This window comes from Vombatus ursinus, unplaced genomic scaffold, assembly GCF_900497805.2.
Source record: "Vombatus ursinus unplaced genomic scaffold, bare-nosed wombat genome assembly UNPS02009770.1, whole genome shotgun sequence".
Classification (NCBI taxonomy): Eukaryota; Metazoa; Chordata; class Mammalia; order Diprotodontia; family Vombatidae; genus Vombatus; species Vombatus ursinus.
In genome coordinates this window covers 12489122-12516352 of record NW_020949548.1, presented here as the reverse complement: position 1 = coordinate 12516352, position 27231 = coordinate 12489122, and the positions used below count along the sequence as shown (strand labels likewise).

At 39.8% G+C, this 27231-nt stretch overlaps 1 protein-coding gene across 1 annotated transcript in view; it reads left to right on the top strand.

Annotated features, from left to right (window-relative positions):
• CTR9 (CTR9 homolog, Paf1/RNA polymerase II complex component) overlaps window positions 1-15473 on the top strand; it is a 28816-nt gene extending 13343 nt beyond the window's left edge. The window contains exons 16-24 of the mRNA XM_027852584.1: window positions 2902-3018; window positions 3182-3327; window positions 4502-4573; window positions 5615-5750; window positions 5896-6051; window positions 6616-6770; window positions 8953-9049; window positions 10179-10291; window positions 12885-15473. Of these exons, the coding sequence (XP_027708385.1) occupies window positions 2902-3018; window positions 3182-3327; window positions 4502-4573; window positions 5615-5750; window positions 5896-6051; window positions 6616-6770; window positions 8953-9049; window positions 10179-10291; window positions 12885-13293 (1401 nt within the window). The 3' untranslated portion in view covers window positions 13294-15473. The remainder of the gene's footprint in view (window positions 1-2901; window positions 3019-3181; window positions 3328-4501; window positions 4574-5614; window positions 5751-5895; window positions 6052-6615; window positions 6771-8952; window positions 9050-10178; window positions 10292-12884) is intronic.
• The last annotated feature ends 11758 nt before the right edge of the window (window positions 15474-27231 follow it).

Sequence of the window (27231 nt, the reverse complement as noted above, 5' to 3'; positions counted from 1 at the left end):
TTCTGCCCTCTAGTGGAATTAAATGCCATTCTTTTGTCATTCTTCCTAACGATGTCTATTCAAAAATTTAAGTCAGAGGCTATTATGAACAAACTTAATGGGACATTATTGTTTTTAGTATGCATTAACTATGTTTTTAGTATACATTAACTTGAGGTGAGATAATGCAGTACCTGAACTCAAGTTAGGAAATGCTGTAAATCTGATAGAAAAATGTATACATCTTAAAATTGTAAAATTTCTAAGGTGAGAGGCTAGAGATTATTTAATGCAATGTAGCCACCAAATGGTCACTCAGCCCTTTTCTTGGATACCTCCAGTAACGCGAAACTCATGGGCCAGCTTATTCCACTTTTGGATATTTTTTTTTTGAGTTTTTAAAATAATTTTTTATTATAATCTTTTGTTTCTACAATTTTAAATGTTATCTACATTTTAAAAGGATGAAGAATAAGTTCAGCAAAAGTAACCAACACATGGAAAAAAATCTGACATTCTCTGTAGTGTTGCACACTCATAGTCCTCTCACATGTGCTAAGTGTGGGGAGGTGGTACCCTCTCATATCTCTTCTTTAGGCCAGTTGTCATTTGCAGCATCCTGTTCTGATTATTTTGTTATTCTTTCCTTTAACATTGTTGTAGTAATTGTTTTTACTGTTTTCTTGGTTCTGTTTCCTTCACTTTACATCAGTTTGTCTTGAACCTGCAGTCTTGAAGCCATGTGTGGCCTTCTAAGTCTTAGGGTGCGGCTGAGTCCAAGTTTTCCAGAACAAATCTTTTTATGAAGGGACTTTGTTCTGTGAAGTTTGGATTCAGTCAGAGGGCTCCCTGCCCCTGGCACTCAAAATCTGCCGGTATTTCTCTGTATTCTTCACATTCATTCTTTCTTGCAGAGTGTGCCACAGTTGGTTTAGCCATTCCCTAATCAATGAGCATCTTTTTCAGTTCTTTGCTAGTACAAAAAAATTGTGCTATAGATATTTGATGTACATAGGGCCTTTTTTCTTGTCATCAACCTCTTTTGGATATATACCTAAGCAATGGAATTTCTGGGTATGGACAATTTAGGCTGTATCACAGATTCAAAGATAGAATGGTCACATTCTTTTGCACATAGTAGAAGCCAGTATTTGTTGAATTGAACTGACGGTTTTCGTAGTTTCCACTTAGACAGTTCTTTGTGGGTAAGAATCAGGTCCAGAATACTCATTCCCCTTTTTTCATTCTTCCACCTTTTAAAAGATGAAATTATCATTAAAACAAATTCTGAAATTGATTTGCTCTTGGCAGAGAGAGAATGTGCCAACAGATATCCAGGTATTTGAATCCCCCGTCCACTGCTAGAGCATTTTCCTGTGTAAGACTTATGATCTCTTTAGTAAATTCTTCATCTTTTTCCTCTTTTAGTCTAGCTAGTCTATAAGATACTCCAAATACAGGATCTTTGATCTTTACCTCAATGCTTTCCTGCCTTAGTTCCCAAATTTTCTCATATGAGCATATCTTTTTAATATAGAATGCTGTCTATACAGAAGGGAGAGCCTAGTCATGGGTCTCATGCCACCAAGACTTAGTGATCTTTGTGGGACCAAATTTGCCTCCTTCAGTTAATATCTCTTTCTCTCCTTGCTTATTTCTCGTACTTGGTATGTTTGTGTTTAAACATCTCAGGCCAGAGGTTTTAAGTAACTGTCCATTTGCTTGGATTTTGTTTCCTGTAAATTTCAGAATATCTATTTTTTTAGTCTTCTTACATTGTAACATTTCTTTAATCATATCCAGCTTCATGGATATTTGTAGTGATTTTCTCCAAACCTCTTTTCAGTTTAAGCTCTTTTGATAACATTTGCAAGTTTCCATGCAAATACATTCTAATTGGTCCTTCTTAGACATACTCACTCCCTGACCAGCATCCTGTTGATCAATAAGCATTTATTAAATGTCTACTGTGTGCTCGGCACTGTTGATACGATTTTAACTTGTGGTTCAGAAATCCAAATGCTGTTCTCAGAGTTCATCTTTTTAACAGCCTGACCGCTTCCTTCTCCATGCCTGTTTTACTTGTTTACAAAGTGGAGCTGGTAATAACATTATTGCTTACACATATAGCTGTTGTTGAGGACCAAATGAGATAATGACTGCAAAGTGCTTTATGAACCATTAAACACTGTGTAAATGTTAGCTACCGCCATTTTATGTAGTGAGACTTAGGGAAGCTGGGACCAGAAGAGGCATTTATTGTACATTCATTCTAGAAATTGAGATTAACTCAACCAGTTGCCATCTGCCAGGCTGTGAAAATGGCCTTATTGTACAGAACCTGATTGCAGTAGTAATATTTATTTTTTAGGCATTCTACCTATTAAAAAAAATCACAAGAAAGTTCCTGTGTGAGGTCCTATAGTTGTCTTGATTTATTTTGCTTATCTTTAGTAGCCAGTGGGCTCCTTCTTTCTTGCTTTTGGTCAGGCCCTCAGCCGCCACCAGTAGGGCTGAGCCAGGACAGGGTTGAAAATAGGGACTATATGGTTGGGGCTGGGAAGAAAATATGGGAGGGCATGTTATTGTTCAAAATTATATTTTGTTGTTATCTAGTCCTCTAAATTCATACTCTTCTGCCTGCCATTGGTACAGACAATTCAGAGTTTCTTGTGCCCCAAATTATAGAACAACACAGCTTTCTCAAATGCATTTTTGAATGGTCCAACTTTGTTGCCAAAGTGTGTCCTGGGGAAAGTTAAAACAAAAACACAACTGAGATAATTTTCTGAAAATGTAGAACCTTTGAAAAGGCCTTGCCCTTTTGATGAGCAGTGCTTTAATTGCATGGACTCACGCTATTCAACTGGAATGGTCTTGTAATCTCTGTTGTGTTTCAAGCTCTCTCTCTTTCCTTTATAGTATGAAAACTGCCTCCGCAAGTTCTACAAACATCAGAACACAGAGGTGGTGCTGTATTTGGCCCGTGCCCTCTTCAAGTGTGGCAAGCTGCAGGAGTGCAAGCAGACTTTGCTCAAGGTAAAAAGTTTGGTGCTTGGGGTCATGAGATTGCTCCATCAGACTTTTTTGTTCATGTGTGTGCATCTCTGAAAGCTACCTGAACAAAGATGATAGACCAAGACTCGTCTCTCAGATGGCTTAGCTCATGAAACCTATTTCCTTTTGCTTTGTATGAGCACAGGCTAGACATGTCGCACCCAGTGATACAGTTCTCATGTTCAATGTGGCTCTGGTACTGCAGAGGCTAGCTACATCTGTTCTTAAGGATGAGAAGAGTAACCTCAAGGAGGTACTTAATGCAGTTAAAGAACTGGAACTTGCCCACAGGTAAACAAAGAGCTTTTAGAAATGTCATTTGGAATACTGTATTTCTTTATTCAGTCAACAAACATTTCTTAAGTGTGTTAAGATACTGAGGCATCAAGAGAGACACCTATAAAGAGAAATAAAATAGGTTTCCTACCCCCAGTCTACTTAAAATCTAGTTGTAGTAATCTACAAACCTGGAGTTCCCAAAGTCTGCTTAAGTCAATTTCTTGACTACAGAATAAGGAAACAGTGTTGCTGGGAATACGTTATGTAACTGATTTAATGTATTTCCAGCAATATTTAACCTGGGCAAACTATTTTTACATGAGCCCTTTTCTGATTTGTTGAAGTATTTATTTTTCTTCAATACTTAAAAAAAAAACAAAAAACGAGGGTAGCTAGGTGGCGCAGTGGATAGAACACTGGCCCTGGGTTCGGGAGGACCTGAGTTCAAATCTAGCCTCAGACACATAATACTTACTAGCTGTGTGACCCTGGGCAAGTTACTTCACCCCATTGCCTAGCCAAAAAGCAAACAAACAAAAAAAAAAACCAAACAAACAAAAACCCGCGATTCCATTTGTGTGGATACCTCCTTCATGGACACAGAGTACTTACTGTTACAGGATTTTAAATCTGGTAAAGAAACCTTTTGCCTTCAACATATCTCGTGTTTATATTTTTAACTTTTTAAAACCTCCTTGAGGGCAGAAAATGTTTTGTTTTTTTTTTTAAATAATTCTTTCTGTTCTCCACAAGTGCCTAGAATATAGTAAGTACTTATTAAGTGGTTTTTAGGACATCCTGGCTTAATCAGAACTTAATTTTTGGTTTAACTGAGGACAGTATTAAATATTAATTTCCTTATTTTGATGAACTTTGCTATGTTAAAATATTTTTTCTTATTGCCGATAACTTTACTCATTATTGATTTTAATTATAAACATATTTTGTGTGCTCTTTAAAATGTCATTGATCTCATTTTACTTTTGATATGATAGCATTTTTTGTAGAGGTAGAGTCATGCACAAAAGCCAGCATATGAGTCTTTTAAAGGTTTTTTTAAATTGCAAAGCAAATTTAAAATTCTAAAATGATTTGTTTCTTTAGACATTGAATAATTTTAAAAATAATGTATAAAATGTTCTTCAACTTATTATTAAATATTTTTTTACCCCCATATTCAAACTAGGTATTTTAGTTATTTGAGTAAAGTAGGAGACAAAATGAGATTTGACTTGGCCCTCGCTGCTACAGAAGCCAGGTAAGAGTCTTTATGTTGCTAAAACATAGTATTGTTGGTACTAATAAACTTTGTCAGGTGTGGCTATTATTTTATGCTGCTAGTGATTGCCTGGAAAGTGTAGCAACAAAATCAAAGGTTCATTCTTCTAGATTTGCCCAAGATAGGTCTGAAGGGATGGTTGTAGTAGTATTGTGGAAAGAGTTTTAGATGGATTAGGTCTTGGGACAACTGGGTTCTGTTCCTAGCTCTGTAACTCACTGCCAGTTTGTATGACAGTGGGGAAGTCCTTTATTCTCCATCTCTGGGCAGTTGTATTGTCTTGTATTTACTCATATTTGTGTGTATGGTGTTTTGCTAAAGAGAATGTAAGCTCCTTGAGGGCAGAGACTGCTTTTGTCCTTTTATTCTTTTTTTTTCTTTTTGTTCTCTATATCGTTGCCAGCACCTACATGCTTCATAATAGATGTTTGATAAATATTTATGGGTTGGTTGATTGTAAGGTTCTTTTCAAATATGTCATCCTATGCCTCTGTGATGTTTAAATTTCTAAAAATCTCAGCTGTTCTGTGAACCCTCCCCATCCAGACCAAGGTTACTCTTGGTGAGGCCTGGTGTCCTCTTAGGGAATTTGCCAGACTGATTAGGAACAGCTGCTGTCCATGGAAAGCTGACTTTAGGCCAATCATAGAGTAGCCTTTCTGGGTGTCCGTGATGTGAAGAAGTTGGGGGGCAGAAGACCTTCAGGGTTCCTTCCACCTCTGAACTCTGTGAACTCTGAATTTCAGTAAAGGACTTGGGTGGTGTTTGCTGTGTCCCCAGAATCAAATGTACGACCCAAGTCCAAGTCACAATGTATGAGTCTGAGTTTGACATCTTCTCCTCCTCTCAGAGGAAAAAATATTTCTTAGCATTGCTTTAAACTTCAGTGTGTGTTTTTGATTAAACAAATGGTTGTTCTTGTGAATTAAGGCTTGACATAAATATCAAATTAGGCTCCAAATTAGGTTATTTGCATTAAAAGGATCAGCCCCACCACCTGTGTTTTTCTAAATGTTCCAGGCAGTGCTCTGATTTGCTGAGCCAGGCTCAGTACCATGTGGCCCGTGCACGCAAACAGGATGAAGAGGAGAGGGAGCTCCGGGCCAAGCAGGAGCAGGAGAAAGAATTGTTACGGCAGAAACTGCTGAAGGAACAGGTTCTGTTGGCGTGTCTCTCTGGGGTGTGGCTGCAGTGGGGGGCTTCTGGGGCCACCAGGAACGGCCACCAGGGAGCCAGGGCCCTTGGGCACGCGCACAGGAGGCGTACTGACCAACTTCTCCCTTGTTCTTTGTATTTCACAGGAAGAGAAGCGTCTTCGAGAGAAAGAAGAGCAGAAGAAACTCCTGGAGCAGCGTGCACAGTATGTAGAGAAGACCAAGAACATCCTCATGTTCACGGGAGAAGCCGAAGGAACGAAGGAGAAGAAGAGAGGCGGGGGCGGCGGAGGCGGGGGCAGGGTGCGTACTCCTCTGTGTGATGGTGGAAATGGCCCAGGGAGCCCAGGCCACAGTGGAAAAGATCTGATAGTATTCCTTCACTGTAGAATGTTTAAAACTTGGACCTGACTCAGGCATCATTCCCTGGATACTTCCAAATGAGATTTAATGGATAAATGGAATGGAAGGTTGGAATAGGCATTTATTAAGTGCCTACTGAGCGTTAGGCACTAAACTAAGAGCTTTGTAAATGTGATCTCATTTGATCCTCACAAAACCCCTGGAGGTAGGTGTTATTATTAACCCTGTTTTATATTTGAGGAAATTGAGGCAAACAGGTTAAGTGACTTGCTCAGGGTTGCACAGTTAGTGTCTGAGGCTGGATTTGAACTCAAGTCTTCCAGACTCAGGCCTGGAGCGCTGTCCATTTTTCTACATTGCTACCTCAATAGAGCTGTAAAGTAAAAATAACTCTGATAGGGTAAATAGTTAGAGACCCTTTTTTGCTGTTTTGTTTTGTGATCAGTACTCAAGTGTGGTCCACTTAACAAGGAGTAATTGGGTTTGGTTTCCTTTGGGTTTCAGCGTTCTAAGAAGGGAGGTGAGTTTGATGAATTTGTCAATGATGACACTGATGAAGACATGCCTGTGTCCAAAAAGAAGAAGAAAAGGAAAGGCAGTGGAAGTGAACAAGAAGGGGAGGAGGAGGAGGGTGAGAGGAAGAAGAAAAAGCGGAGGAGGTAAGTTAGTCTTGAATGAGCCCTCAACTGGTGTTCTTAGTTTCCTGAAAACAAAGTGTTTTTCACAGATTTGTACTAAAGTATAAGAACAGTTTAAAGTTCGTCCAGTTTCTGACGCATAGTTTGTACTTGGATGGTGGGAGGGGCCTGTGGTGACACTCCTGGTGTGGTTTTTCCTTCCCCTGATGCAGATCAACCTTTCCACCCCTTCTCTAACTAATCTCTCTTTTGAGTCTCACAATATACACAATAGACCAAAGAGCAAAATCTATTTTAGAGTAGGCATGATCTTATTAAATTTTGTAAATTAGGTGCTGTTATTGTCCTCATTGTACAGATGAGGAAACTGATGCTGAGAGAATTTAAATGACTTGCTCAGAGTCACAGAGCTAAGGAGTGTCCGAGGCAGGATTCCAACTCGAGTTTTCCTGACTCCACATCCAGCACTCTACATCACACTTGCTTAGCTAGACCAGCCTCAAGTAATGAATGAATCAACGAATGTATGAAAAAGCATCTGTTAAGCACAAATGCTGCGTCCAGCACTGTGCTAAGCTCTGAGGATACGAATAGAAGAGTCAGGACAGTCGGGTTGGAGGAGGCAGCACACTAAGACAATTTAGCTGCAGGGTAAGGCCTGGGGTCCGTGTCCGTAGGTCAGATGTCAGTGCCTGGATCCGAAGGGCTGATGCTAAGACCTGGTGCTCCTCCGTCTTCCTAATCCTTATTAGAGATGATGAGTCTTCTATTGTGAGGAATGAGGCCCCCAGGTGATTCTGAAGGGAGTGGGGGAGGAGCAGGATTCTCCTCTTTTTCCTTCTCTCTCTTCACCTCCCCCCTGCTCCTACCCTAACATCGCCCTAAACCCCATCTTCCTTCTGCATAGCCATAATGAAGGTAATGAATTGTGGCATTCAGAGTTTGGCTGGCTCTGATAGATGTGGTAACATCTGCTTTTCCCTCTCTGCAATGTGGGTTAGGGAACTGTGGGATAGAGCTAGCCAGAACACTGCCTTAAGTTTAATTCCACATCGACAAACATGGAGTCTTCGCACAGAAATCTGTGCGCTTCCCTGGTGTCTTCAGCCCTTCCGTCTGCAGAGCCCAGGAGCATCTGCCCCAGCTTGTGCTCTGTTGGCATCACAGCCTTTGGGAACCTTTGGCCCTCTCCACGCCACAGGGAAGGATTGGAGCGGGATTTCTGTGGAGCTCATAGTGATGATGTTTAGAACATTGGGAAATCCTAGTCACCTAGATCTTCTAAGACATTTCAATTCTTTTCTTTTTTTAACCTCTCTTTCTTTAAGACATAAGTTCTTATTAACCTGAGGGCTATGAACTTGTTTTATAAAATTTGAATAGCTGTATTTCGACATAATTGGTTTCCTTTGTAATCCCTATGTATTTAAAAACATTTTTCTGAGAAAGGAATTCATAGGCTTCACAGGAGATCATGACAAAAACAATTAAGGATCCTGCTCAGACTGTGGCTTTGTGTGCAGCAAAGAATGCTGTGATATTGAAAAGACCTCAAACTATAACCGAACTTACAACATCTCGGAGTTGTTGTACTTTCGTATTTTTTGTGCAATGTGGATCTTTTGTTTCTGTTCGTTAAAAGCATTTGGAAAATGAGCAACAACATTCTACCCTCTGTAGCTTTGAGGAAGATATTTTTGGGTGCAGAAGAGCCTTGGTACTGTTCCTCAAATTACCCCCCTTTAAGTGCCTGCTTATCACAGACCTGTGTAAAGCTCACCCTGCCTTAGATTAACAGGAGAGGATTGATGTTTCCTAAGTCTATCAGCACATCTTTCTTGAGTGTATTAGTTTTGCTGTCTTGTGCCATAGAGGAGGGATCTACAAGGAATAGAAAACCTGGTCTCTCTCCTTGAGGACTTAATAATGCAGTTATGGACACAAACTATAGTATATAGCAGCATCTGTGAATAGGGTAATTTTTTTTTTTTTTTTTTTGGTGAGGCAATTGGGGTTAAGTGACTTACCCAGTGTCACGCAACTGGTGAATGTTATGTGTTTGAGGCCAGATTTGAACTCAGGTCCTCCTGACTCTGGGACCGGTGCTCTATGCACTGTGCCACCTGGCTGCCCCTACAGAGTAATATTCTAACAGGCATGAATGTTACTTAAGTATGTTCTTTGTCTCCTCGTCTTTATTAAGACCACCAAAGGGAGATGATGGCTCTGATGAGGAAGAAGCTGAAAATGGCCCCAGGCCGAAAAAGCGTCGCCCACTTAAAGCAGAAAAGAAGAAGGCTGTAAGTACATTCTGTGGAGTTTTCACACCCTATTCATCTGTGCATTTCTCTTTTGGGGAAGGATTGGAGCTGGGCTTGTGCTTTCATTTGCTATGTGGAACTCCCAGATGAGGAACCTCTCGAGCAGTGAAGATCCACAAGTTCTTGGCAGTTTCTCGGCTTAGATAGCTGCTGAGGGAACTTGCTCCGAGTCTTCTGAATTCTGAAACCGGCTCTCTTTGCACTCCCCCATGACTTCTTTCTTTTATTCCGTACCCACTGTAAATAAGATTAATAAGGCAGGTGCCCTCAAGAACCTTACAATTTTATGGGAAATGAGATGTTTACAAGTCAAGTAAAAAGACCAGACTGCTTGCCTAAGGAGAATACAAAGTGGTGAGCTCAAGAGAGCCGAGAGTTTATTTCTAGCTGGGGAATCTAGAAGGGCTCTAAGAGGAGGTAGCATTTGGGCTGTGCCATGCAGAGGCTGGTTAGGATAGTAGTGGTCAGAGGGGGAAGGCATTCCAGTGGTAGAACTAAGAAGAAGAGTAGTAATGATAGCCAATAACAATCCTGGGAGTTAGATGCTATTATTATCTCCATTTTATAGATGAGGAATTGGAGGTGAATGGAGGTTAAATGACTTGCCCAAGGTCACACAGCTAATAAGCACCTGAGGCTGGATTTGAGGCTGGCCCTACACCCCTCTCCACTGCATCCCCTAGCTATCTAAAAAGTGGGATCAAAGTGGGAATCAAAGGACTATTGGGTGGAGTAGTAAATTATGGAAGCTACTCAGTGAGGTTGGGAATTATCTTGTTTAATTGGTTCATAGAAGACATGATGAGGAATAATGGGCAATGAGGTTGACAAAATAGCTTGGAGTGGCCCTCAATGCCATGAGTTTGGATTGTGCTCAGTAAACAGTTGGAGGCTTCTGGAGTTATGGGGGGCAAGGGGAAGAGTATCATTCTGTACACCCTGAAAATAACTCCCTCACATAATGATACCGTGGGGCACAAGTGGTAGTGTTTTATTTAAAGTTATTCAGTTAGTCTTTGGTTCTGCATTATGTAATCAGTTTATCAAAATTATCTAGAATTAAATTTTTCACTAATTGTCTTTGTGTTTGATTTTTTTTTTTTTTTAGCCTAAGCCAGAACGGTTGCCTCCTTCAATGAAGGGAAAAATAAAATCAAAAGCCATAATCTCATCAAGCGATGATTCTTCAGATGAAGATAAACTTAAAATTGCTGATGAGGGGTAGGTATTTTTTCTCTTGGCAAATTGTTCTGCTGTGGTAATGTGTGTGGATGAAAATAGTTGTTAACTAAGCCTGTCTACTTGAAAAAGCTTTGTGTTCTTGTACCAGGGGGGAAATGGAGTTTGGAGGACATAGGATGAGGTCTGAGTGCCTTCACTAGTACTGAGTGCTTTGGCTAGTACAGAGCGTCCTCTGTGTTTTTCCTCTTCCCTCCCTGCCTCTATTTTCCAGCCACAGGAGGAGAATAGTGGGCTCTCGGTATTCGTGGGATGGAAAACGATGAATAGGGAAAGGGAGTTTTGTACTAGGGGGTTTCTGCCTTTATAATACTAGACTAAGATGAACAGAAGGGTCAGAAGACTTGAGCCTTCAGGCTGCCAAATTGTAACAGCATAAAAATTGTCCCCCTTATTCAGACCAACAAGCTATTCAGCCCATGATTCTATTTCTGACAGGCGCCAAAGGATGTGTTGCTGAAGGAGATAGTTGTCTTCTTTGATATCAGCTTTAATGGTGTGGGGAATGTCCCCTGAAACATCCCAGTTCTCTTCGTTCCCCATAGCTGAATTCCTCTGTGCTTTTTTTGCATCTCTCCATATTTTCAGTGTATGAGTGCTCTAATTATAATGACTCATATGTGAAATACTGCTTTCTTTTCTTGGCCTTAGATTGTTTTTCATACAGGCTTCCTCATTCAGGCACATGACAAACAGATCTAGATTTACTTTCTCTACCATTTGTCTGGCTTCAGCAATAGTCCCCAAGCCTTCTTTCCCATTTTTCAGAGGTCACCAACCCTCCGCCTGATAAGCGAGTGTCCCTTACAGCAGTCCCTCCAAATGGTTATCAAGCCTCTGCTTGAGCATTTCTTGTGACAAGAAACAGAAGACCGCACAAGGCAGCTCATTCCACTCTGGGATGAGATTAATTATGAGAAAGTTCTTCCTGATGTTGAGCTAACACGAGACCAAGCTCTCACTTTTAAGAAAACAATCCCATTGCTTCTTCCTTCTGACGGCCCTTTAAACATTTGAAGACAGCTGGCATGTCTTTTCCTCTTCCTTCTACCCCCATAGAAAGCATTTTTTACTCCAGGCAAATCCTGTGTATCTCCTTCAGCCATTTCTATTTGAGGTGCTTCCCAAACACCTCACTGTCCTCATTAGCCTCGTCTACACATAAACCAGTTTGTGAATGTCCCTTCTAAAGTGTAACACTCAGAACTGAAAACAGTGTGGCCCCTTCCTAATTCTGGACTTTGTGCAGGCCCACTGATGCAAGCTAAAATCATTTTAGCTGCAGCCACGACGCATGGTTGATTCTTGTTGAACTAAAGTCACTCAAGAGTTTTTTTTTTTTAACATGACCTGCTTGCAAATCATGTCTTTTGCCCCCCTGTTTTTTGTGTAGTTGATTTTTTTGAACCAAAGTGTAATTTGTTATGTCCGTCCCTGTTCGGTTTCATTTTGTTAGATTCTGTCCATGGTTCTAATCTGTCCAAAGCTTTAGTATTCTTCATTGCATCATCTCATCCATGATTTTCATAAGTATATGATCTATGCTTTCATCCAAAGTGATTTTTTATGTCTTATCTTGTTAGAATTTCTAATCTTAGTCTCTCTCCACTATCATCCTTCTAATAATTCTTAATTTTGTCCAGTTTGTTGACTGTTTGAGCAGTGGTGGCATGGTCTTCAGAAAATTTACCATGAGTCCAAGGTCTTTTTCCTAAATATAAGACACTCCCTCCTCTACCTCTGATTCGAAGAGCCTGATGTACTAAAAAGAAATAGAAGGTGCAGTCATAGTTTGGGTGAAACATCAGTGAAGGTGTCTGACAGACGTGAGCTTTTTGAACATCAGAGAAGGTGAAGTAAGGGTGTGGCTGAATGCTGGAGCCCTGGGGAAGGACCAAGCTGTATTTCTTGGGGCTTCTTGGAAATCTGCAGCTTTTCCTGGTAGTCATGATAGGAGGACTGTTTTGTTAAGAGGGATCCTGTCTAGAGTGCTGACCTTTACTCTCCTCCTAGCATTCACTAACTAGCAAGTGTCCACTGCGCTCCTTCCTGTTCTGTGAGTTGGTTGGGTCACCTTCGTTTCAGGCTTCATGTTTCACCTTTCAGTGGGATAGGATTCTCCCTTATCTCTTGTGCACGTGAAGAGGTCCTGATTCCCAGGGTAGGAGTGTCTGCGTTCTTCTCCATCCTCCACTGGAACGTATTTGGCACAGCACCAAGCCCTGTAGAAAACTTTCTTCTTGGAAGAATTTTCCAAATATTTGAAAACCAGAACCAGATACATTGCTATAGTTTAGGTGTTTAACCTTCTCCAGACCTCTGAGAGACTTTTATGCCAAATGAGTTGTAGGGTTTTGCCTTAACTTCTGTAAAATTTCCTAAGAATACCATTTTACCCCTTTTTTCTCCACTTCTCGATTTCATGTTTGGAATTAGGAAGTCCTAGATTTTGATGAAAAGGCGAAAGACAGCATCCCGTTAGGGTTTGCTTGCTTTTATTCATGTGCATTCCTCCCTGTTCCATGCTTGCTGAGTCCCCAGAGCCCTCAGCATAACTGGTGCTTTTGTTTGTCAGACATGCCAGGAACAGCAATAGTGATTCAGATGATGGTGATCTACGCAAGAAACGTGTGATGTCGGAGAGTGATTCTGACGAGAACCCAAATCATTCTGGGAGTGAAGCGGGCAGCCCCCGGAGATCCAGCGTGCAACAGTCAGAGGAGGATTCTGACAGTGACCGGTCAGCTCCAAAGAGAAGACGCTCAGTGTCTGAACAGTCTGACAATGAGTCTGTCCAATCAGGACGGAGCCACTCTGCAGGTTCTGACAATGAGTCCCGGCCAGCTTCACCAAGTGCTGATTCAGACCGGGAGTCAGAGAGAGCCTCTGATAATGAGGCTTCTGCAAGGGGCTCTGGGAATGACTCGGAACCAGAGGCTTCCAACAATGAGGCCTCAGAACGGGGTTCTGATGATAGCGATTAGATTGTAGTTTGTAAATAAGCTAAATTTCTGGAAGGGAACCTTTTTTTTAATATATGAAAGCTGTGAAATGCTTGAAATGTTTAGTAAAACTTGTGAAATTTTTCTGAAGGCAATTTTTTTCTATCAAATTATATATTACTAAGCCCTGAGAGACATTTTCTTGTGCCAGAGACCAATATTTGAGTTTCTTGTGCAAATGACGTCTGCTCTCCAATGTGGAACAGAGCCACCTGTCATATGTGAAAATTACACTTAAAAATAAAACCAGACATTTAGTCTTTCCTGGAGTAGTTTGGCTGCAATTTTGGCCTACATCCTAGGTCTTCTATGTGTTTAGCTGCATTAGATAAATGATTTTTTTTAATAAAAGGTGCAAGGAAATATCTATTTCCTTTATTACCTTTTCATTAATATCTTTGTCTTTCTTGGGAAGTAGGTTTACTTTACTTTCCAGTTAGACACATAATTTGTAATTACACCAAAATGCAAGAAAAAGAAGCAGGGTTTTTTTCCAAAAAAAAACAATCCTGCAGAGAAGTCAGTTACAGGCATGGCATATAATTCCTCAGGAGAAAAAATGTGTGAAAAGACCCCTTGTTAGTCAAATATAAAGCTCTGCCTAAGCAAACTGTTTAATAAAATTCTGTTGTTACAAGCTTTTGTGGATAACCTCATTTGCTTTGTTACTGAAGTGGGAATCAGAATGCCCTGCCTGTAGGGTTGATTAATCAGCTGAGCAGGGAAGGTGTGGCTAGACAATAGTTTATGTGAAAAATATCTAGCAGGAGGCTGCAAATTCAATGTGAGTCAGAAGTTATGGCAGCCAAAAAGCTGAGTCCATATTTAGCTGCATTAAGAGTGAGGAGTGAGGTGGCCATCCTCCTGCACTCTGCCCTGACCAGACCACATCTAGGGTTTTGTGTTTGGTTCTGGGAAGGTCATTGATTAGCTAGAGGTCAGCCAGAATTGGTGAAAACTTAGAGGTCATGCTTAGCCTGGAGAAGAGAAGAATTGGAGGAGACATAAAAGATCTTCAAGTATTTGTCATGGAAGATGGACTGAAATTGTGTTGTGTAGACCCAGAGGACAGAGCTAGAAGTAACTGGAAAAGTTGTAGAGGGGCAGAGTTGAGCTCAGGCTGGGAAAAGCTTCTGGATGATTAGAGCCATCTGTGAATGGAATGGATTTTCCTTGGAAGTAGTAACACCCTCTCCCCTTCCCCCCACCTTGAAGTTTTCAGTAAAATTTAGGCTGGCTAGGATAACCACTCAGGGAATTCTTAGAGGGCATTCTCAGCCAGATAACGGGGTTAGACATGATGGTGTCTGGGGCGCCTTCCTGCTCTTGAGCTTTATCTTCGGTAAAAGGAAGAGATTGATCTTGACCTCCAAGGGCCTTTCCAGCTCTAGATCTATGTATAGTATGATCAATAGAGGACCAGTCTTGGAGTTAAGAAAACCTGTATTTAGGTTCTGTCTCTAACACAAGTTGTGTGACCATGGATTTGTTATTCACCGTCCCAACTCAATTAAGACCAAGGGTTGCATGAATTTCATATGCTCAGGGAGAATTTTCCATGCTGATGAAATCATAGGTCACGGCTGACAAATATGTATATATATATGTATGTGTGGCCATGTAGATATACATAAGTATACTACATAGATATATACATAGCACAGATGTTTGGGTACTATGTAAAGTTGCTATGTACATATCAACATATATATGTTGCTACAGCAATGTAGCCACAACTCTGTATGTATTATGTGTGTATGTATGTGTGAGTTGATACTTAAATCTACCCAGATTCAGCCCCAATCCCTTCCCCAGAACTGCAGTCCTGTATTTCCAAATGCCTGTTGGGTAGCTGCACTGGGGATTCCCTTGGAATTCAACATGAACCCAAGTGACTAAATGAATCATTTCCCCCCTCAGACCTCCCTTCTCATGTTCAGAAAACTTCCCTGTTTCACTTGATGGCACTACTATACTTCCATGTTACCCAGCCTCAAAACCAATGATTTTCTCTATCCCACCCCACCCCTCTATGTCCCTAAACTCCAAACACCCTTTACATCCAGTCATCCTCTGGAATCTTAGCATTGATTAGAGTTCTAAAAACCTCTACATTGTTTTTCTTGATAATGTTGCATTGAATAAAATTGTTCTGGTTCTCACTTCACTCTGCATTAATTCATAGGTATTGTCCCAATTTCTTCTGAAATTGTCTGTTTTGTCTTTTCTTATGGTGTGGTAATATTCCAATGCATTCACATACCCTAATTTGTCCATCTGCCAATAGGTGAGCACCCCTTTAGTTTCCAGCTTTTTGCTACTAGAAAAGAGTTGCTAATAAATATTTTTGCATATATGCATCCTTTTAATTTCTTTGATAGCTGGGTCAAATGCTATGCACACTTTAATAACTTTGGGGGCTTAATTCCAAATTGCTTTTCAGAATAGATGGGCCAGTTCCCAACTCCACCAACAGTGCATTAGTGTGCCCATTTTCTCTCAGCCTCTCCATTTATCATTTATCATATCCTCCTTTGTCCTCTTTGCCAATCTGATCGATGTGAAGTGAAAACTCACAGATGGCTTAATAAGCATTTCTCTAATTATTAATGATTTGGAACATTTTGATATGATTATTGATAGCTTGGATTACTGCTTTTGAAAATTGCCTGTTCATATCCTTTGGTGATTTATCCACTGGGGCATGATCCTCAATCTGAAATTTGAATAACTTTCTTATGTATTTTGGAAATGACTTCACAGAAACTTGCTGCAAAGATTTTTCCCCTGGTTATGTTTTCCTTGTAGCTATAGGATTTCATCAAGTTTATAGAGAATTAGGATTGGAAGGAAGCTTTGAGAATCATAACGAATACTGTCTAGAGTTGGAAGGGAACTTGGAAGCCGTCTAATCTACCCTCTCACTTTTACAGATGAGGAAACTGAGGCCCAGAGAACTTAAGTGAGTTGTCCAGGATAACATGGGTTGTAAGAAGCATCAGAAGCCCTTTGCTTTGCTCTATGGAAGATTATTATGTCTCTACCTTGGAAAGAAGCTATAAGGGTATACTTGTGTATTTATTTATTTCTTATCTAAAGCCATCTACTAGGTTGGGTGCTAAGCCCATTCTTTTCCCTCTCAGTGGTCTATTTGTGGCTTCATGTAGGGGTGATGGTGGTAGTGGTGGTGGTGGTAGTGTGTGTGTGTATGTATGTATGTATAATCCTTCCCCAGATATTAGTCACAGGGCAGTCCTGTGTGGTACCTACCACTAGATGGATTATTAGGCTCAGGGTGAGATTAGGATTATCTATGAGACTTCTGGGGGTGGAGCCAAGATGGCAGAATATAGAAGCACTCAGCTAAGCCCTCCCAATATTTTCCTCCAACTAACTTTGAAATAATGCCTCAAATCAAATTCTGTAGTGGCAAAGCCAACAAAAGGTCCAAGTGAAACATTATTCCAGCCCAAAACAACATAGGAGGTTGGAAAGAGAGATCTGTGACGTGGGGTCTTGGCTGGCCCAGAGCCTTTGTGTTTGGTGAGACTAGGTGGTGAAGATGGAAGCAGCAGCAGCTTTGGAATTTTCCAAGTCAGAGACAAGAAGGGGACCTGGCAACTGGTCAGAGGGAAATTACAGGGTACCTCCTATGCTAGCACTGGACTCAGGACCATACACTGTTTGGCAACTCCATTGTCTATATCTACTTCAGGGTCACAGTTTAAGGACAGAGAGGAGCACATTTGGTCAAGAGGGAGTGGAAGCCTGAGTGGGGAGTGGGGAGTATAATAATTTCCAGCCACAAGGGATCAGGGACTCTGAGGAACAGTATCATTTCTGGTTCCAAGGGAGGAGGGGCCCTGAGGAGGAGTATCAATTGCAAGTCCAAGGGATCAGGAGACTTTCCTGAGTACAGACCAGAGTAAAGACCACGAGAGCAGCTCTTCCCAGCTCACACCACTTTGGAAGCATCAAAAACTTCCAACCCCCAGAACTAGCTCTAAGAATAGCAATGTGAAAAAGCCTGAAACTTGAGATAGACTCCCCTACCCTGACCCTTCAGCTCTCAACCCCAGCTGCGCCATGCCAGGAACAGAGCCCAACTTAACAACAACAACAAAAAATTCCAAATCAATACATAAAATGGAAAAATGAGCAAACAATAAAGAACCTAACCATAAAAAGCTACTATGGTCAGGGAGGATCAAGACACAAAATCAGAAGACAATGAAGTCAAAACAGCTTCAAGGAAAGCCTCAAAAGTTTTGAATTGGACACAAGCCCAACAAGAATTCCTAGAAGATCTAAAAATTATTTTCCAAATCAAATAAGAGTAATAGGAGAGAAATTAGACAAAGAAATGAAAGCAAAGGAAGAAAATCATGAAAAGACAATAAACAGCTTGGTAAAAGAAGCACAAAAAATACTGAAGAAGATAACACCTTAAAAAACAGAATTGGCCAAATGGAAAAAGAGGTACAAAAATTCATTGATGAAAACATCTCCTTAAAAAGCAGAACTAGGGGCAACTAGGTGGCACAGTGGATACAGCACCAGCCCTGAAGTCAGAAGAACCTGAGTTCAAATCTGGACTCAGACCAAACATTTGACACTTACTAGCTGTGTGACCCTGGGCAAGTCACTTAACCCTAATTGCCTAAAAACTAGAAGAAAAAAAAAAAAAAAACCAGAACTGGCCAAATGGAAAAAGGTACAAAAGCTCACTGAAGAAAATAATTTCTTAAACATCAGAATTGGGCAAGTGAAAGCTAATGACTCCCTGAGACATGAAGAAATAATGAAACAAAGTCAAAAGACTGAAAAGAAAAATAGAAGAAAATGTGAAATATCTCGTCAGAAAAACAACTGACCTAGAAAATAGATTGATGAGAGATAATTTAAGAATTATTGGATTATCTGAAAGCCATGATCAAAGAAAGAGCCTAGACATCTTGTTTCAAGAAATTATCAAGGAAAACATCCCTGGATATTCTAGAACCAGAAGATAAAATAGTAATTGAAAGAATCCACTGATCATTTCCTGAAAGAGATCCCAAGATGAAAACTCCCAAGAATATTGCAGTCAAATTCCAGACCTCCCAGGTTAAAGATAAAATACTTCAAACAGCAAGAAAGAAACTATTCAAATTCCATGAAGCCACAGTCAGAATCTCACAAGATTTAGTAGCTATCATGTTAAAGGAAGAGAGAGTTTAGAATACTATACTGCAGAAAGCAAAGGAGGTAGGATTACAACCAAGAATCACCTAACCATTAAAGCCAAGTATAATTCTTCAAGGGAAAAAATACATATTTAATGAAACAGAGGACTTTCAAGCATTCCTGATAAAAAGACCAGAGCTGAATAGAAAATTTGACTTAGAAATATGAGACTCGAGAGAATAAAAAAAATATGAAAGAGAAATCGTAAGGAACTCAATAAGGTTAAACTGTGTACCTTTCTATATGGGAAGATGGATCTTTTAAGAACTTTCTCATTATTACAGCAGTTAGAAGTATTCTACATAGAAAGAAGGTGTGGGAGTGAGTCATTTATTTTGGGATAATATAAAAAAGTGGATAGGCAAGAAGGAGAGATGCTCTGGGAGAAGAGGGAAAGGAGAGAAAGAATGGGGAAATTATCTCACATAAAAGAGGTATGCAAGGAAGTACTTTTACAGTAGAGGGGAAATAGAAAGGGGATGGGCAATGCTTGAACCTCACTCATGTCTAAATTGGTTCAAAAAAGAGAATATGTATATATATATATTCAATTGGTAATAGAAATCTATCTTACCCAACAGTAAAATAGGAGGGGAAGAGGATAAGAGAAAGGGAAAGTGATAAAAGGGAGAATAGATTAAGGGAGGCAGTGGTCCGAAGCAAAATAGACTTTAGAAGAGGGACAGGATAAAGAAAGGGAAGGATAAACAGAAGAAAATAGAATGAAGAGAAATGCACACTTAGTAATCATGACTGTGAATGTGAAGGGAAGGGAATAGCAGGATGGAGCAGAAACCAAAATCCAACAATATATTGTTTGCTAGAAACACACTTGAAACAGAGAGACACACACAGAGTTAAAATAAGAGGTTGGAGAAGAATCTACTATGCTTCATCTGAAGTAAAAAAAAAATGCAAGGATAGCAATCATTATCTCAGACAAAGCAAAAACAAAAACAGACCTAATTAAAACGGATAAACAAGGGAAACTACATTTTGCTAAAAGGAACCATAGATAATGAAGTAATATCAATACCAAATATGTACCAAATGGTATAGCATCTAAATTCTTAAAGGAAAAGGTAAACGAATTACAGGAGGAAATAAATGGTAAAACCATACTAATGGGGTACCTCAACCTTCCTCTCTCAGAGCTGGATAAATTTAACCATAAAATAAATAAGACAGAAGTTAAGGAGTTGAATAGAATCTTAGAAAAGTTACGTATGATAGACCTCTGGAAAAAACTGAATGGGAATAGAAAGAAGTGTACCTTTTCTCAACTGTGTGTAGAACCTTCACAAAAATTGACCATGTATTAGGGCATAAAAACCTCATAACCAAATACAGAAAAGCAGAAATATTAAATGCGTCCTTTTCAAACCCATAATGTAATAAAAAAATTACATTTATAAAGGGCCATAGAAACATAGACTAAAAGCTAATTGGAAAACAATTTAAAGAAAGAGTTGGTCAAAGAACATATCACCCCCAAAACAACAATTTCATTAAAGAGAATGACAACAATGAGACAACATTCCAAAATTTGTGTGATGCAGCGAAAGCAGTACTTGGAGGAAAATGTGTGTATGTGTAAATGTAGTATGTACATCAGTAAGAGAGAGAAAGAGCAAATCAATGAATTGGGCATGCATCTAAAAAAAAATAGAAAAAGAAAAAATTTTAAATCCCTAATTAAACACCAAAATGAAAATCCTAAAAATCAAAGGAGAGATTAATAGAAGTGAAAGTTAAATAAAAAAAAAAACCACATTGAACTAATTAAAAAAAACAAACAACCTAGGAGATCATGAAGAAACCAACAAAATAGATACACCTTTGGTTAACTTGTTTAAAAAAAAAAAAGGAAAAAAGAAAACTAAATTACTAGTATAAAAAATGAAAAGGATAAATGCACCACCAATGAAGATGAAATTAAAGCAATTATTAGGAGTTATTTTGTCCAATTATATGCCAGTAAAACTGACAATCTAAGTAAAATGAATAAATATTTACAAAAATATAAACTGCCCAGATTAACAGAAGAGGAAACAGAATCCTTAAATCACCCTATCTTAGAAAAAGGAATTGAACAAGCCATCAATGAGGTTCCTAAGAAAAAAATATCCAGGACCCAACGGATTCACATTTGAATTCTACCAAATATTTAATGAACAATTAATCCCAATACTATAAAAACTATTTGAACAAATAGATAAAGAAGATCTACAAAATTCCTTTTATGACACAAATATAGTTTTGATACCTCAGCTATGAAGAGCAAAAACAGAGAAAGAAAACTATAGACCAATTTCCTTAATGAATATTGATGCAAAAATTTTAAATAAAATACTAGCAAGGAGATTACAGCAATATATCACAAAGATCATGCACTCTGATCCAGTGGGATTTGTACTAGGAATACAAGGCTGGTTCAATACTAGGAAAATTATCAGTATAATTGACCATATCAATAACAATAACAGCAAAAATTGTATCAATAGATGCAGAAAAAGCTTTTGACAAAATATAACACCCATTCCTACTGAAAACACTATAGAAAGCATAGGAATTAGTGGAACCTTTCTTAAAATAATAAATGTATCTATCTAAAACCAAAAGCAAGCAAGGGGATAAACTTGAGGCCTTTCCAACAAGATTAGAAGTGAAGCAAGGATCTCTGTTATCACCACTATTATTTAATATTGTACTAGAAATGCTAGCTATAGTAATAAGACAAAAAAGAAATAGAAGGAATAAAAATAGGCAATGAGGAAACAAAACTATCATTCTTTGCTGATGATATGATAGTATACTTAGAACTAAAAAAAAAAAAAACTAGTTGAAACACAACTACTTCAGCAAAGTTGCAGGATATAAAATAAACCCACATAAATCACCAGCATTTCTATACATTACCAACAAAGTCCAGCGGGAAGAGATAGAGAAATTCCAACTGCAGACAATGTAAAATATTTGGGAGTCTTCCTGCCAAGACAAACCCAGGGATTATATGAACACAATTATAAAAGACTTTTCACACAAATAAAGACATTAAACAACTGGAGAAATATTAATTGCTCATGGATAGGCCAAGCCAATATAATAAAAATGAAAATAAATTTAAAATTTATTTATTTGTTCAGTACCATACCAATCAAACTACCAAAACTTATTTTATGGAGCTAGAAAAAATAATAACAAAATTCATCTGGAAGAACAAAAAGTCAAGAATACTGAGAGAATCAATGAAAAAAATGTTAGGGAAGGTGGCCCAGCAGTTCCAGATTTCAAACTATATTATAAAGTGGTGATCATCAAAACAATCTGACACTGGCTAAAAAAAATAGAGTGGTGTATCAGTGGAATGGATTAGGTACACAATACATAATAGTAAATGACCATATTAATCTATTGTTTGATCAACTTTGGGGTAAGAACTCAACAATTGACAAAAATTTCTGGGAAAACTGGAAAGCAGTTTGGGAGAAACTAGGTATAGAATTAGACTAACATCTCACGTAGTATACCAAGATAACGTCAAAATGGATAAATGATTTAGACATAAAGGGTGATATCATAAGCATATTAGGGGAGTTTACCCATCAGATCTATGGATAAGGGAAGTATTTATGACTTCAAGACTTGAAGGAAAATAGAGGTTCTAAGAGGCAGAAGTAAAGACAGCAAACATTTCAGGCATGAGAGGCCCACCTGTGCATCATGGAGATGGGAGATGAAATGTAGCATACCAGGAACACTAAGGTCAGTTTGGCTAGAATGTCAAGATTCTAAAGAAGAATAATATGTAACTAATCTATTTCACAAAAGGGCAGTAAGGTTATGGACTTTAAATGACAAGGAGAAGGGCTTGCATTTTATTTTAGAGGCAATAGGGAGCTGCAACAAGCTTCTTGAGGAGGGAGATGCCATGGTCAGATCTGGACGTTGGCCATATCAATTTGGCAGCTTTGTAGAAGTATTGGAGATGGATGAGGCTGGGTGCGTGCAAGGAGACCAGTTGAGAGACAAATGAAATAAAAGATTGTGGAGGTGATGGGTTCCCAAACTTAGTAGGCTGTGACATGAGTGGAAAGAGCAAATATGAAAGATGTTGAGGAGCTAGACTCTATAAGCCTTGGCAGCTGATTGGGTGTGTGGGTGGGGGAAAGGGACAGCATGTATGGGGATGATGAGTCAAGGATAACTCCTAGACTATCAATCCTTGGAATTGGAAAGATGATGGTGGTCTGAACAGTAATATGGAGGTTAAGAGAAGAGGGGCTTAGGAAGAATGGAAGTGTATTCTGTTTTAGACACGCTGAATTAGAGATGCCTATGGGGTATCCAGGTGAAGGTGTCCTGTAGGCCTTTGGAGATGTGCCTCTGGAACCTGGGAGAAAGAAAAGAATTAATATGTAAGTAAATGTGGGAGTTCTGCATCTAGTGATGATAATTGAACCTCTGGGAGCTGAAGAGATCACCAAGAGAAAAAGGGTGCAGGACAGAGGTCTGGTTGGAGATGGTGGGAAGAGGGCAGAATAGAAGATAATCCTACAAAAGAGACTTAAAAAAAGAATCTGACAGGTGAGAGGAGAACTAGCAAAGGCAAATATCATGAAAACCCAGGGAGGATAAAAAAATCCACACGGGAAGAGTAGACAATGGTAATAATTTACATATATTATCTCACTCAATCCTGACAATGACCCTGTGAAGTAGGTGCTATCATTAGTCCCATTTTATAGATGAAGTGATTTGCCAGGGATCACAAAGCCGGTCAGTATCTGAGGTAGGCTTTGTAGTCAGGTGTTCCTGAACCCAGCAGTCTATCTCAATCTTTGCCAATCTAGCTACAAGACTTTCACACACTACAGAGAGGTCAAGAAGGATGACCACTGGATGTTTTAGTAAAGAGATCATTATAGAGAGTGTAGAAAGGGGTACAACATAAGATAGGAAAGGTAGGAAGGGGCCAGATTATAAACAGGCTTTAATTGCCAAATAGAGCATTTTATATTTGATTCTGGAAGTAAGGGGGAGGGCTGAAGACAGTGACATCAACCAGACCAACCAGAAGGAATAGCTGAGGAGCAAGGTATTGAGGAGTCTAAACCAGGGTGGTAACTGTGTGAGTGGAAAAAAGGGCACATAAATGAGAAATGTTGTGAACTCTATATGGGGGCGTGACCCACAGTTTAAGAAGAGCTGAAGGGGTCACAAATGGAAAAGTTTAAGATGCCCTGGACAACACTTGGAAACAGATTGGATCTGTGGGGTGATTATGAGTGAGGAGAGGAGTCAAGGATGAAATGCAGGTTGCTGGGGGTATCCTTGAGAGCAATACACACACATATGTATACACACATACACATACAGATATACATACATATGAGTGTGTATATATACATAGATATACATACATACATATGAATATATGTGTGTATATATAATATATGTAATATATAATATTATGTAATATATATAACCATGTAATCTTATGGCACTTAACATAGTACCTGTATAGAGTAGGCACTGTATAAATGCTTATTGTCTTCCTTCCCTTTCCCTACTCAGCAACCACTCTCAAATTTAGAGTTAGAGGCTCTGGGTTAGAAACCTGCTTCTGCCACCTACTAGATGTGTGACATTAGGTGAATCACTTAATCTTTCTGGACCTCAGTTTCCTCGCCTGTAAAATGAGGGGGTTGGTATCAATGATCTCTATGGCACCTTCCCACTCTAAATCTATGTTCCTAAATAGAGATGCCCAAAATGTGGCATTGTTTCCCTTGCAAAGTGGAAAATGTACCCTCTCCCTCTTAGATACCTAATGGTACCCAGTTGTCATGGTTACTATACTCTACAGATTGAAAACAGGCTTGCTTAGAACCCAGGATTCTTGATATTTGTTGCGCATATGGTCCTTCATCAATTCCATTCAATTCAACAACAGCAAGTCTGTGGAAATGCTGGGACAGAACCTAGGAGTCCTGAGATCAGATCCAACATAGCTTTCCATTGTTCCAATGTTGCCACCCCTTCTTTATTTAATGTAGGGAAGATGGACCATCCCAATTGTCCTGTTCTATATTTGGCCACTGGACCCAGATGACTCTGGAGGAGAAAGTGAGGCTGGTGACTTTCCACAGTCCTGCCTCACTTAAATCCAATTCATTTGCAAGTCATGGCATCATCTTCCTGATGTCATGGTCCTCTTCAAGAACGAAGGACAAACCACACACACACAATGTAGTGGAAGAATGGGGACAAGTCAGGGGAAGAGGATCCCTACTAAGAAAGCATATGATGTCATTTCTGTGGTTTGATGTTTGATTACTCACCATCTCCAAAGGCAGTGATTCATTGGGCCACTTGTGTTTCTAGCCCCAGGCATGTGTGGAGGCTGTGTTTTCTCTGAGCTCAGATTCCCGTTGCATCATTTCATATGGCAGAGAGACATCAGGGGAGATTCTCCTCCCCAACCCTGCCCTGTCTCACCCTCGTCCAAGTTCCAGCCAACAGCTGCCATTTTCAGTGTTCCTGAGCCTTGCAAAAGCAAAAACAAGATGACCAAGCTGAGGGTCTGGGGGGAAAGGCAAGAACAGCAGTAGAGCTGCAGTGATCAGACTGAGACGAAAGAGGAAGCCATTCAGCCCCTGCATCCAAGCCCAGACCTGGAACCCATGGGAACCATGATGGCTTCAGGCTCAAAGATGGTTCCACCAGTCATGGGCACCTACAGCACTTCCAACTTGAAGTAAATCCTTCATCTAGAGCAGCTGTGCGTGACCTTTAAAAATATTTTGATGATTATATTTCAATATAATTTGCTTCCTTTGAGATCTTAAGTATTTTATTTTATACATTTAAAAACAAGATTCTGAGAAGGGGTCCATAGGCTTTAGCAGACATTGCCTAAAGGTCTATGACTTCCCAAAAGGTTAAGATTTCCTGTATAGGCTCTGGGCTGGGTCAAGACCCAAAGGCCAGGGAGAGGAACTTGTGTGGGGCAGGAGCCAGTGGGTAAGCTGTTCAAGGCCAAACCAAAGCAAGGCTTATACCAAAGAAATCAGCTCTGACCATCCCCCTAGGAGTCATGTGCTTAGAGTGTCTTTTGGGTAATCCTTATTAGCTGAGTGGCCTTGGTCCCTTTCCTTAAACCTGTTTCCTCATCTGTAATTTGGGGTTGGACTCAATGACCTCCAAGTCTCTTCTGGCTTTGATGATTTATGTCTCAGTGTTACTGGTCTGGACCTAGAGTCTTAGACTGGATTTTAGATTAGAGTGGAAGCTCCTTGAGGACAAAGACTGTCCTATTCTTCTATTTGTATCCCCAGCACTTAACACAGTGCTTTGCACATAGTGAACACCTAATAAATTCTTCATTAATTCATAGATTTAGAGTTAGAAGTGACCTTAGAGATTATTCAGAAACCCCTCAATCTACAAATGAGGCAGGAAGGAAGGAAGGAATGAAGGAAGGAAGGAAGGAAGGAATCGTTTTTAAGCCTTTACTGTGTTAAGTGGATACAAATACAAGCAAAAAGAAAACCCCTGCCCTCAAAGAGCTTACTTTCTAATACAGTAAGACAACACATAAAAGAGAGCTGAAAAGTTGGAGTTGGAGGGATGAAGGTACCTGGCATAGGGGTATAATTTTTAAATACCCATAGTCTGGAACAAGCCCAGAAAGGAAATGAAGGCAGGCTGCCCTGGGTCCCTCCACAAAATGGAGGCTCCTGGAGGAACTCAGCAATAAGAGAAGAAGGGCAGGCCTCACAGAGGGATATTCTAGGGTGAGAAAGCCACAGAGATAGTAAGATGTTCCAGGGTCAGGAGGCCCTAGATGCTGAAGGATATTCCAGAATGAGCCAGCAGTAGAGGAGGCAGAATTTTTAAGTCCAGAACATCAGAAACAGGACCAGAAGGGACTTTAAAAGACCATCTAGTCAAATCCCCTCAAGAAACTGAGGCCCAGTTTAAGTGATTTGTCCAAAGTCACATGACTAGCAAATAGCCAAGGTGGGGTTTGAACCCTTTGATACCAAAGTCATTGCCTTTTCTACTGTACCGTAAGAATAAGGTAGGTAGCATTCACAGAGTATTTTACCTGTGAGGTAAGTGGTATAGTAATCCCCACTTTACAGATGAGGAAACTGAGGATGAAAAGCATTAACTGATTTTCCCAGAGTCACACAGTTGCTCTGCATTCTTCATATTATTTTTAATGACATAATAATATTCCAGCACCTTCATATACTACAATCTGTTTAGCCATTCCTTAATAGGTGGCTCCCACTTTGTATCCATTTTTGTTTTGTTTTGTGTTTTTGCTACAACAAAGAGTGTTGCTACGAATATTCTGGTGTCTATGAGATCCTTCTTTCTGTCTCCAACCTCCTTTGAGTGGTGTGATTGCCTGTCACAGTAGACACTGATATAAATATTTGTTGAACTGAATGGAGTCTATAAATCATGGCTAATTGGGCTTGTACTCACTGCCCATCTTCCAGGGCTGCTGTCAGAGAAGTACTTTGGAAACCTTCGATCACTAGGGAACCCGTAGCTATTGTTTCTGTGGGGAGGCTAAGGTACCCCAGTGCCCAGAGGCTCGCCACAGTTGGGATCCTAGTTTGAGGATGAAGTTTTGGGGCTCCTAGACACACATGGAGTAAGATGGGCTTTTTCCTT